General features: G+C 37.2%; 1 protein-coding gene across 2 annotated transcripts in view; it reads left to right on the top strand.

The window, feature by feature from the left end:
* Positions 1–11,642, top strand: part of MAN1A1 (mannosidase alpha class 1A member 1) — a 151,469-nt gene extending 139,827 nt beyond the window's left edge. For both annotated transcript variants that reach the window (XM_032484791.1, XM_032484788.1), the window contains exons 10-13: positions 2,944–3,163; positions 3,930–4,102; positions 8,420–8,535; positions 8,916–11,642. In XM_032484791.1, coding sequence (XP_032340682.1) covers positions 2,944–3,163; positions 3,930–4,102; positions 8,420–8,535; positions 8,916–9,042 — 636 coding nt within the window. In that variant the 3' untranslated portion in view covers positions 9,043–11,642. The remainder of the gene's footprint in view (positions 1–2,943; positions 3,164–3,929; positions 4,103–8,419; positions 8,536–8,915) is intronic.
* The last annotated feature ends 1,439 nt before the right edge of the window (positions 11,643–13,081 follow it).

Raw genomic sequence — 13,081 nt, 5'->3', positions numbered from 1 at the left:
TTAACTTAAGGAGTTCTCTATACAGTGTGGTTTCCATTATGTCATTTTTCATTACTGTCCTGGCAGATATTTTAATTATTCTAATCTTAAAGTCCTTCCCTAAGATTTTGAAGTACCAGGAAAGGCAACTTTAAAATACCCTCTGAAATACTTTCTCCCCAGTTTCTAGAACTATACCCACACAGCTTTCAACATATTGTATTTAGGCAGACCATGGATAGGAAAATCCATTAAGAACAAATGAAGTCGAAGTGTTTCCTGTTTCTCATAATAGTAAAAACATTTTCAATCCATTGTATATTTCCAACTTAGCAAAGCTAGAACAATTACACTTCTGGTTTTAAGAAGTAGTCATGTCTTACATAGTAAAGTTTCTTTGTGCTGGTTGTACTTTAAAAGGTCGTTATTGTGAAGGAGAGAATCCCTTACAGTATTGTTTTTGACAGTTGGGTTACTGGAGATATAGTTCATCAGTTTTAGCTTCCGGTGCATTTTGAGAATCATTTAATCCCAGAGTGGCATGTTTTCTTTAGCTGTTTTAATAACAAAATACTTTGAGTTTTCAATTGGCTGTTATGGCCTCATCTGGAGATCATTCTGAGAATCCATAGTGGTATATGTTAATGCTGCCAGAAGTCCATTGGAGTGAATGATACCTGGGCAGGTGATGTATTAGGCATTTAGGATTCTATAGGCACAGCCAACTAATTTTTTTCAAATATTGGAGGATGAAATCACAAAATACATAATACTCTCTTTTCCTAATCAGTTCTCACAGCTCTCACATCAGCTTGACACAACATTTTTAGAGCCACTAAAGGCTGTTTTTTCCCCTTTATAGTTTTTAAAATTTTCCCATTGCCACACAAACATTGTTTTAAAAATCTTGGAACTTCGTTGTAGTTTATTTTGAGAGGTAGAAAGTTGGTCAGAATTATGACAAAAATAATATAGTACTTTATTCAGGATCCATAACAGGGTAATAATGGTTCTGTAATCCTTGCTCAAAAACCATTACTCTTGTCATGTAGAAAGAATCATTTCTTGGGTGATGAACAAGTATCTGCTTGAAGGACTTTATTGCAATTTGTGCTATAAATATAAATAGCTAAGATATTCAGTTGCATTAAATAAGAATGAAATATTAATGTAATAACTAGATCATCAATAAAATTAGCTTAACCACAGTTAATGAGCACAGTAGTGTGTTCATTTATTTACCATCTTGGTTTAATTTATTTCCAATAAAGGTGGGAGAGGTTTCATCAGTGTATCTATTCATTTTCATTCATTCTTCTCTATCACAAGTTTTGTCTGTACCTGCTACAAGCATACCTCAGAGGTATGGTGAGTTCAGTTTCAGACCACTGCACTAAAGCAAATAATACTGTAAAGCAAGTCACATGAGTTTTTTTGGTTTTCCTGTGCATATAAAAGTTGTATTTTCACTATACTCTAGGCTATTAAATGTTCAATAGCATTATGTCTAAAAAAACAACATATATACCTTAAGTAAAAGATACATTATTGCTAAAAAATGCTAACCATTATCTGAGCCTTCAGTGAGTCGGAATAGTCACCTCAAAGATCACTGATCCCAGATCACCATAATGAATATAGTAATAATGAAAACGTCTGAAGTATTTTGAGAATTATCAAAATATGCCACAGAGACATGAAAAGAGCAAATGCTGTTGGAGAAACGGCACTGATAGACTCATGAACTTGATGCAGGGTCACCACGAAACTTCAATTTGTGAAAAATGCAGTCTGTGAAGTGCAGTAAAGCAAAGCACAATAAAATGAGGTGTGCCTGTATTCCCAAATGTGCTTCGTAAAATCCTCTCTCTTTTTTTTTAAAGCGTCTCTTTTTTGTTAATAGTATAACAGGTGCAGTCACAGTCACAGTCTTTCTCCTTCCATGAAGAAATTGGGTGGGGGGAGGGCATTTCCTATTACAGTAATTAGAAACAGTGATGCCAAGCACTTACACTACATTTTTGTTTAAAAAAAAAATAAGACTTCTTTTGTTTATCTAATCAAAAGAATATCAGCAGTCCTGGGCAGAAATAAAAGGTGTTTAATAAATCATTCTTGTAAACATCATCTCTCCCAAATTTATAGACCTTATTCTTTTTTTAAAAAAAGTACTTATTTATTATATATTAATGTCCTTTTTAAATAGAATTATTATGAGGAATTTAATTCAAGTGTTGGACCACAGTGGAGATGTGATCATGATAAGTGACCTTTATCAAGTGCTAATCATAGTACTGATCTCTTTATAAACAAAATGTTGCCATTTTCACAGTAGATACTACTATTCCCATTTTCTGGATAAGGATACTGAAATTTAAGGATATCGTAAGCAAATAACCCACAAAGTTTACAGATAGTGTCAGGGCTGGAATTTGAAGCCAAGCAATCGGACTCAGGACCAGCTCCTTTTTCCCACTGTGTTCTGCTGCCTCCCCACGCCTAGGAGAGGGAAAGGAAGGGAAGTACCGCCAGGCTGGGTTTTACTCACAGATGTGCTCTGTTCATCATTCATGGTACAGCCTGTGCTGCTTTGTGTTGTTTCTTCATTTGTGAAAATGGAAATACACTAAAGCAACTATTACCACTATACCCATGGCCTGTCTTTGAAAAAGAGACAGCCTTTGGGGGGTATAAAGGCTATAAGTGTTTAGTTAGGGAACCAAGCAAAGCCAACCGGGCTGGCCCAACAGCGTTAATTCTGACTAACCAAACTAGTGAGGCATGGGCTAGAGGAAATACACAGAAAGCAGTGGCATGAAATTTCAGGTTGAATTGACTTGTAGCACCGATTTCAAATTGTGAATGATGTTTTATCCTTTTCTTTTTTTTTTTTAATGTTGGGGGTGTTTTTAGTATAAATTTGAGAGGAGATTACAAAATATTAAAAGTAAGTATGATTTTCAGGCAATTGAGACCCACTTGATCCGGAAGTCGAGTAACGGGCTGACTTACATCGCAGAGTGGAAAGGGGGCCTCCTGGAACACAAGATGGGCCACCTGACCTGCTTTGCTGGGGGCATGTTTGCACTTGGGGCACATGACGCCCCAAAAGGCCTGACCGAACACTACCTTCAGCTCGGGACTGAAATCGCCCGTACCTGTCATGAGTCTTACAATCGCACATGTGAGTACACGCTCATCTTCATTTGCAGTTTGTTCCCGCATGCTTTTTGCTCCATTCAGTAAGGAACTTTGTCCATTTGTTGTCCATTGTTGCCCTCAAAAGAATATGCCTGATGAAACTTGGTGTTCGTGATTAATATCGTAAAGGAATTTATATTTTTACTTTAAGAGGCACTGCTTTCCTACATAAAAATATTTACCTTTCATTTACCAAGAAGCAGAAATCCAGGCCATAAAGTGTTAAATCAGTCTGACTTATTGGCCCTGCTTTAAGTAAATAACATTGGTGAGAGTCTCTGTCTCAGTGCAAAAGAAACTTAGTATTTTCTAAACTATTAATTGATCTTCCCAGAATCTCCATGAAATAGATGATGAAGAGTCTGGCTCCCTTCTTATAAAACAGAAGCTCGAAGCACAAAGACTGAATACCCTTCACGATGTAATGACTTAGAATTCTCCACCACAGATTTTCTAGCTCGCTAGTGAGGTGGTGCTGTGCACCTACCCATTGGGTACTCAGTAAATGGTGGCTAAATGAAAGAAAATAAAGGATCATTACCATTTTCTAAGATGGACTCTTTTTGATGAATAAATTAGAAAGGTATATTTAATATTGCTTATTATACAATGTTTATAACTATTCCATAAAATAATTGTTTTGGCATCTCTCTTGAATATTATAAAGTACTTTCTAGTTTCATTTTAGTTATAGACACTAAGCATTGTCTAGGACAATGACCCTTGTCACCTGTTGCAATGTCCTTTAGTTATGAAACTGGGACCAGAAGCTTTCAGATTCGATGGTGGTGTTGAAGCCATTGCTACACGGCAGAATGAGAAATACTACATCCTACGGCCAGAAGTTGTCGAGACTTACATGTACATGTGGCGACTGACTCATGACCCAAAGTACAGGAAATGGGCCTGGGAAGTCGTAGAGGTGACGTTTTAATTTGCTCACGTTTCTTATATATAAATGTCTCTGGAAGAAAATGTTCAATGCTACCTACAAATCTAGCATATCAACTTTTCTATGATTTTTAAAACTTAAAGCTTTGACCAGCCATTTTTCCATTCAAGACTGAGTATTCTCAGTTAGGTCATCCTATATCCCTGGATTCAGCTTTGCTTTATATAACAGTGATGTAAATATGCCTGCTTTGGTATTGAAGGACAAATCTAGACAAGAATATTATAAAATTAAGTTCTCACGACTGTAAAATGATGATCACTTAATTCCACAGAAGGTTACTGGCAAGTTGGAAATAGTCAACCCCTGCCTGTTGTCTGTTTCAAGAAGCCACTATGTGGTAGCTTCTTTTAGTCTTGGGGCATTGAAATGATAATATATGGTTTTACTTAGAGTAAATTAGCTATGCAGATCTTTTAGAAAGTACTTATAGAGGAACTGCTTTGTACGAGAATATTCCTTCACTAGTGTCCAGATTCTCTGAATAGCTCTAAGCTTTCTATCTGTCCAGTGTGTTAATTATCTTTGTCATTTCTTGGGTCTCTTCCTGTTGAATGTTTTGTGTCATCTTCCTAAACTAACCTGCTAAACACTTTGTGTGCTGGATGCCAGCGGAGGCACCCTCCAGGATATGCATCAAACAATGTCTAGTTTTAAGAGCTATTATTCCAAAAGGAGTGGTAGGGAATTCAGGGGGTAAGAACTAGCAAATGCTTTAATTACACTCTTACTGTCTAGCACTCTTTGTGAGAAAGTTAGTTTTCTTTTAAAACTGTTAAGAATAACTTCTCTCAGGAAATCTAAAATGAATATTGCCTTTGTGTAAAATTTAACTAATATCTTAGGAAGCCGTTGATGCATCTTGCCCATTACCGTCTTCATTTTGAGCGTGCCTTATCACCAGTTGTCAGTCATTTTAAGCAATAGCAGCTTTTAGGCCTCTTTTTTTTTTTTTTGCAAAGTTTTCTAATTATGTTTAGTCAATGGTAATTCCAATTTCTTTAAATTTATCTTTTTTTTCCTCTGAGAAAAGTATATTAAAATTGAGATTCATCTAAGCCTTAGTGATGGGAATTACTTTGGTCTTCGATAGACCAGCAAAGGAATTAACGTTAATATTCACTTTGAAAACATCAGATAAATTGAAAATATCAGGAATAGCGTATCATTAAGTATAAGACACCATAATTGATAAGAAATACCGTTATTTTATATACCACTAAGGAAGCATGACACTACCAATTAAATTATGGCATGCCAGTTTTAGAGATGTGAAAATGTGAAAAATGTATGATGGGATTGATCAAAAATGGAAAGTCAGCAAATCTCTACCATCTTGTGGGCAGGCAGCTTTGATTTGCTTGGTTCTTCAGAGGTGTTTGTTTATTTGTAGGGGAATAAGGTTGGCTTTATGTGTTAGGATTTTTATCTATTGTCTACCTTTAGTGTAGCATATGATGTCAGATTGTTTCCCTGTGTCACAAAGCAGGGATTCCCCCCGTTTCTGCCATTGGTACCTTCTGTTAGGACTTGAGCTGTAGTGGGGAGGGAGGAGTGCTGGAGGCTCTTGCCTTTTTTAAGCACAAAGATCATAGACTTAGAAGGTGTGGCGGCCGTTTTTCCCCTTCTTTCCTGTATCCCATCCCCCAGCCCCACCCTGTGTCTCAACTTTGGCTGCTGGGGCACCGTGGCCTCCTGACAGCATCACCACCCAGGGCTTCTCAGCTACTCTGACTCTGAGCCCCTTCCCAGGCAGCTGGCTGTGGTCTGGGAAATGTGGGAGAGTTAGCGGCCCCAGGGGCAACCCTCAGCCAGTGAGGTTTTGGAAGTTGATGGTAACTATCCCAGTCTTACTCCTCTGAAGAGTAATTCCAAGATGTGTCCTGCATGGTTCCTTAGAGGGTTCCTGGCAGGAGTGAGCCCCCAGTGCACACAGCTGTGACCTGTTCGGTGTCTTCCACTGGCCCTTTTCCCTTCCTTCTTTCCCTCTCCCCGCTGGCTCACTTCCTGATGTCACCTCCCAAAAAAACTCCATGCATCCAACCCTTGTTTCATGCTCTGTTCTCAGAGGAATCCTATTCCCAGAGGCTGAGAATCCCAAGAACAAGTTGTAGTCAAATGATGTCCTGATCAGACTAAGTGGCATGAATACACGACCACTTCTGCTGTGGAGAAACTATAAAACCAGGCCTATTGGGGGAGCCCAGGAGAGCTGCTTGTCCCCAGCTTCACATCCCTAAAGTCTTAAAATTTAGACTTGACTTTTTTTTCTTTTTTTACCGATAATTTTTTTGCCTATACCATGTATCTGGTATTTGACTTTTTATCAAAAAGAACTGTTATCAAAAAAGGAAGAAAGGAAAAATATAATAAGACCAGAAAGTTCCTTTCTTCAGGCTTTTCCCTGACTTAGCTCATTGTCTGCAACTGAGAATATAATCAAAGCACTTTTTTTTGTTGTTAAGTTGATTGTTCTTATTTTCCCCGGGGCTTTTAGAAAGTACCACATCATGAGACGTGTTCTTTATTCAAGTAGGCTGCCAGTTAGATTTCCTTTAACCTGGTAATTAAATGCTTCTCCTCAAGGCTCCCTTCTGCCCTCCAGCCCTCACATGCAGAATCAATATCCTCATTATCAACGTCCGCAGATGGAAGCTGAGCTCTCAGCGCCCTGTTCCTGCTCCCTGGGTTTGTCTCCCTCTCCCCTCTTCCAGGCCCCGGGTCATTAGAGCTATACTTTCCTCCAAAGCCCTTTTCTAGCCAGTGAAGATTTTCTCAACTAATATGGCAAGATCAATGCCATATCTTCTTGGTAGTTGGGCTAAGTGGGAGGAAGATGGAATATAATTATGCATGTGAAAAAAGAGGGACAGGTTTGTGACTTGTGAAAGAAAACTGAAGAAGAAATGAAAAAATGACGTGAGAATCTGAGAGTAGCTTTATCTTATTGGCGTTTCCTATGTTTTATCTCGTTATAAATATTAGGGGGTTTATTTAGTCTTACTATTTTTGTCATGTTCTGTGAATTATAACCAGATTTCTGATGACAGTTCTTATACAATGGACATCTTTATTTGACCATATGGTTAATAGATTTAATAAGATATAATGAGTAGAAAATAACTTTCCTATAGATGAATATGCCTGGTAACTAGCAAAGCAAATCAATGTAATTTCAAAATACAAACAACAGTCACGTTAGTGACAGCTAAGTGGAAGGCAAATTGTTTTAGGTTCTTACCTAAATTTTCATTCCCACACTGCCCAATGTTTTCTTCCCATCTCGGACTATGATACTCACTAAAGTCAGGCAGCGTAGCGACACAGGATCACGTCTCTCTGGTTACCAGTGGATTCATCCCATCTTCTTCCATCTCAGACTAAAGAAAAGAAAAATATAGTTCAGAAATAAGACACCAGCCGTGTTTTTTTTGCTGCTTTCCATTTTTTCCCTTTATATCTGTCAGTCACCAGTATTACTAATTAGTATTCCATAGTCAATTTTTAAGGAATAAGATGTTCTGATGACAGAGGCAGCTGTTTTGGGTCCAGTACACTTTCTCAAGCAGTGGTGTAGGATCCCGACTGGCATTAACAATCTCTCTAGACCAGAGGTCAGCAAACTTTTTCTGGAAGGGCCAGAGAGAACTAGGCTCGGGGGCCATACGCAACTACTCATCTCTGCCACGATAGTGAAAAAACAACCACATACAGTATGTAAACAAGTGGGCATGGCTCTGGTTCAATAATACTTTATTTATTTTTTTAATATATTTTGATTTAAGTATAATCAGTTTACAATATTGTGTCAACTTCTGGTATTCAGCACAGTACATCAGTTGTATAGGAACATACATATATTTGTTTTCATATTCTTTCTAACCATAAGTTACTGCAAGATTGAATATAGTTCCCTATGCTATACAGTATACTAAATAATGCTTTATTTATAAAAGCAAAATTTTAGATTCTCCTGTGGTCTATAGTTTGACGAACTCTACTCTAGACCACAGGAGGAAATGGTAAAACTCACTGAAAAATTATTCTGAAACTAAATGTGAGAGCGTTCCCAGTTAGATGAAATAGATTGTCCACATGTCCTTTAACTTTTCATACTTTATTTACACTTTCCTGTTACCATGTTTGAAATTTTTGCCTGAACCTGTCGCTGTCTGTCATTCAGTTTGAATCCTTGTTTTATTTAAATGTGACGATCTATAGTAAAAATTCGTGACAATCAGTTTACTGAAGAGTGACTGTTTTTCCCTCCTCCTCTTGGTGCGTTAGGCCCTGGAAAATCACTGCAGACTGAAAGGAGGCTATTCAGGCCTCAGGGACGTTTACCTGAGCCGTGAGAGCTACGACGACGTGCAGCAGAGCTTCTTCCTGGCAGAGACGCTCAAGTGAGTAAAATCATTCTGAGCATGTATGACTGGGATACCTGGACAGATCTTTCTGGTTGTCTGTGTCGTGAGCACACTCGCATAACGTCAGGCATGACTGCTTCTGAATGCCGTTGTACACGCGTGGCGATAATTGCAGGTGTGCCTTCAGTCACATGTAAGCCCGACGGCCTGGGGCCGCTTTGTGTGGCTCTCAGACACGAGCAAAGCAGCGTCTTTGCTCAGCACTGAGTACCCTCCTCAGGGTTTTGCTTTCCCTGACTGTTGTCCATGGTTCTCCGTAAGATGAAGGGAGACATTGATGTGGTTTTTTTCTGTCTTTGTGGTTTCATTCCTTGGCAGAGTCTCCAGGCCTCATACACCCATGTTTCTCTTTCCAGATATTTGTACTTAATATTTTCTGATGACGATCTACTTCCCCTGAAACATTGGATCTTCAATACCGAAGCCCATCTTCTCCCTGTCCTCTCTAATAATATAAAGAAAGCTGAAGTCAATGACCAATAAAAAGACATTTTATGTTTTACTCTACTCCACTCCCTTCACTGCATACCTTAATAATTCCTTTTCTGGTGTTCAGGCACATGCTGAATTTTTATTAATAGGTCTGTGATTATCCTAAGTTCTAAAATCGTTTTGCAGTCTTTTATGTTTATTATCATAGGCATCAATGGACATAAATTCCTCATTGTATCCTTTATTATTCAGTCAGTGAATCACAGGTTTGTTTGCTTGTTTTTTTAAGTAATCTGTTATCTCTGGAGTTCATGAAGGTATGGTATCATTTGTGTTAAACTGAGTAGAATGGTATACCAATGACCTCTTAATTACGATTTTGATTTGACTGCAAAACTTTTTCCTCCTCTATGAGGAGATGATGTCTGCTTTAAGCTGTAATGTTTTGCCATGTTGCAAAAAGCCATAATAATAAATTAAATAATGAAAAAGCTCTTTCCTTTTCAATTTTATGTTAATCTGGTTTGTCTATCCACCAGAGACAGATCTTATAACTGTGACAGCCTCCTTATGCGGGTCTATTGTTATTTGATAGAATGTCTTCTAAAAGACTTCACATTGTAATTCAAATTAGAATCTCATCCCAAAAGGATCATCTCCTGTTGACCTCATTTCACTGGAACCACGGTGTATTTTTGTTGGTTAATTATATTAGTGTTTTCTAATTTGGGAATTAGTTCCCAAGTTTGACATTAAATCAGTTTACTCTGTTTCCTACCACACAGCAAGGTGAGCTTTCCAGTTTTGCAGAGCTCTGCTATTACTGAATTATATTTTTTAAAGAGAAATTGTATAACTTTTATAAGTGTGTTAGACTTTGCTTTTATCTGAATATATGAAGAAAATGCGTCTCTCCACAGAGAGGGTGAGTATTTCATATGGTTTTTAGTTTGCATTTCATCTTCAATTGTTTTCTTGAAAAAAAGAAAGCATTACATTTGATTCAGATTTTTCAGATTTGAAGAGGGCCCTTTCTCAAATGTAGTAAATCATTTCATTTCAGTTTATGAAAGCAGGATTTAACTCTGAAAAATGCCAATGTATCTCTTCACGGTCAATTGAGGAAAATCTAATAAAACTTTCGGCCAAATTAGGGTATAGTGTATTTTATCTGGTTAAATTCAACATAGAGATCTCTGCTTAGAAATAATACATTATTCTAAGGAATGGACACTCCCAATCCTCCACAGTCCTGTAGCAAATCAAAATAATTATATGGTTCTTCAAAGCATTTTTTTTTTTGAGATATGAGTTGTTTTCCCAAGAATAGATTTGGTGACACCTTGTGTTTTCTTATTTTATATATATTCTCATGAAAGGGCTAATATGATGATGCCTGTCCCAAGGTACAAAGCTTTGACCACCTGCATTTTCAGCCTCCCGTGGTCGGGCAAGTCAGTGCCACCCCACAGATTATCCTGAAGCACATGAAATGGAAGCGTTTTTACTTTAAAAACTGTTCAATACCAGTCATTTCATGGGGCTCAACCTGGTATTTTTTAAGACAATTATTTTCTTACATCTCAACAGACTTAGTTGTTTTCGCTCTTTCAGCTTTTGAAAGTGTTTCTAAAGATTTCCTTCGTCTGAAAGGACCACCTTGTATGACCTGCCCTTTTTTCAATATTATACATTGGTATATGTCAAAGAATAGATCAGTACAATTAGTAAATGAAAAAGATCTCCTTTAGTACATCATGATTGCTATGTTAATGTGTTTCTGTGACACAGAATAATTTCTTCCACTCACATCTTCAGCTCACCCTATGAAATGAATGGATAGTGCCTTTGCTTAAAGGCAAAATATAGAAGATTCTTGTCAAAATTGGACCATATATATTTAGATTATAATTTTCATATGAACGTCCTTGGACTAGCAATTTTAATTAATTTATTTTCTTTGCTTTTCAATCTGATTTGAAAGAGCACAAGCTGATAGGTATTTCTGCAGCAGATAGGATATTAAAATCAGATTGTATGCACACACTGCACTAGGAGGTACCATCCGTGTTCTGGCATTAACAGGCGAGGTGACTATACTACATGCTGCTCAGCCAATGGCAAGAACAAAGTTCTTTCAATTGTAGAACTTGGATTTTTTTAACCCAAGTCCCAAAACACCAAAAATGTAAACAAGATAAGAGATTAATATTATGATGGTATAATTTAATTATATAGTTTGTGTTAATTATTTTAAACAACTGAAGTCCTTAGGTAGATACTGTCTTTCATTTTCAGCAAAAACTGTGCAATGAAGTTTACTTATGTATTCACATCCCAAAAAGTGAATAATTAAAACAGCACTTAATTTTGTGTTTCTGCATATGTTTTGGTATACTTTGTGCAGTTAATATTACACGTTTAAGTTGTATGGCAGTTTACAGAACTCAGTGATGTTTGTCATGACGCCTTCACATGTATTACCCATTCCTTCCATTGACTGTTCTTGATTTGTGCATAAATCCATCCTGTCATTTCCAACTTTATATAAATCTCTAATGTTATGGGAAACATAATAGATTGACACATAATTTTTAAAAATTATATTTGTAAAATTTCTCTATTGTAAATAAAGCCTTTTAATATATCTCCTCATTTGTTATGTTTTTCTCCTTTTAAGGAAGCTTTTGTGTATGTTGGGATGAGCGTGTACTGTCACAAAGGGAAATACGAGGTCCTGACAGCGATTCAATGCCACACCCAGGGAATCGTGACAAGGAAGTATTTCCCATTAAAAACTTCAAATTGCAACTAATTTTGCACACACCACCTTTGGTTAATCAAATACTTTTATTAAGAATCTTAGCATATGTTGAACACTGAGGCACATAGGGTAGAGGCAAGAGTTTGGTATCAGAAATAGCACACAGTATCATCCTTGTTCTAAAGTTTGCAGTCCAGTGAGGGGATCACACTCCCTCCACCACCAGAAACAAAACAAAACAGCATTTCATGGTGTTCAGTGACAAGTTAGATTTGCTGTAGGAGTTCAGGGCAGCAGGAGGTGACTAGAATTTGAGTGGTCAAAGAGGCTTAGTAGAAAAGACACAACTTAAGCTGTAGGAAAGCCTGCAATATTTTTTTTCAAAGCCTAGGTTTTCCAGATTCATGTTGTACTTCTTAGAATGTTTCAGATATTTTGGTTGCTGTTCTCTCTGCCTGGAACTCTCTTTCCTAGATGTTTTCCTGGCTCATTCCTCTCTCCATGCAAACCTCTGCTCAACTGGCATCTTATCAGAGTGGCTTCCTTGGCAAATCAACATAAAATTCCCCATCACCCTTTGCCCCCTCCTCTTTTTACTTTCTATTTAGCATTTGTTATATAACATATTTATTTCCTTATGTATTTATTGTCTGTCTAACCTCTTAGAATTTAAGTCCCACGGAAACAGAAGGTTACTTTATTGGGTCTTTCTCCCGCTGCCATCTCCAGCACGCAGAGCAGCGTCTAGCACTTGGTAGCACACAGTGTTTGGTCAGTGGGCGAATGAATGCATGAGGTTCTGCCTTATCTTCATAGGCTTTGCTACAGCTATTTGCACATGTCTTAATAAGCAGTACTTTTTAAAAAAATATTAAACACCAGTATTATATAACATGCGGTTTTAAATAAATAATCATAAGAATGGGCAGTTTTTTTATTGCTGCCTATAGTAGTTTTAAGGAAATATAGAGAAAATTAGTATTTGTGACTGGAATCAACCCTCACCCAACAGATTTGTTTTTAAGCCACTTACATCATTAAGGTACCATGTATGGCCTTGTGTAAAATACACACTCAAAAAACTGTAAGTCATGATTTCTGTAATACGGAGTTTTTTCCCTGTTGCTATTTGAATAGCCTACTACTGTTTTCTATAACTGGATCTCACAGTCCCTGTCTTATATTAAAAAAAAAAAAACCTATTTCAACAGCATCAAGCAAAGAAATTGGTTTTTCATTTAACATAGAGTTAGTCAAATGGGAACCATCTGAATTCAGTTATTTGTAACACAAATGATGTTGGTTGTGTTTAGTCTTGTTGACAGG

This window comes from Camelus ferus, chromosome 8, assembly GCF_009834535.1.
Source record: "Camelus ferus isolate YT-003-E chromosome 8, BCGSAC_Cfer_1.0, whole genome shotgun sequence".
Lineage (NCBI taxonomy): Eukaryota > Metazoa > Chordata > Mammalia > Artiodactyla > Camelidae > Camelus > Camelus ferus.
This window is presented reverse-complemented; position numbering and strand designations above follow the sequence as displayed.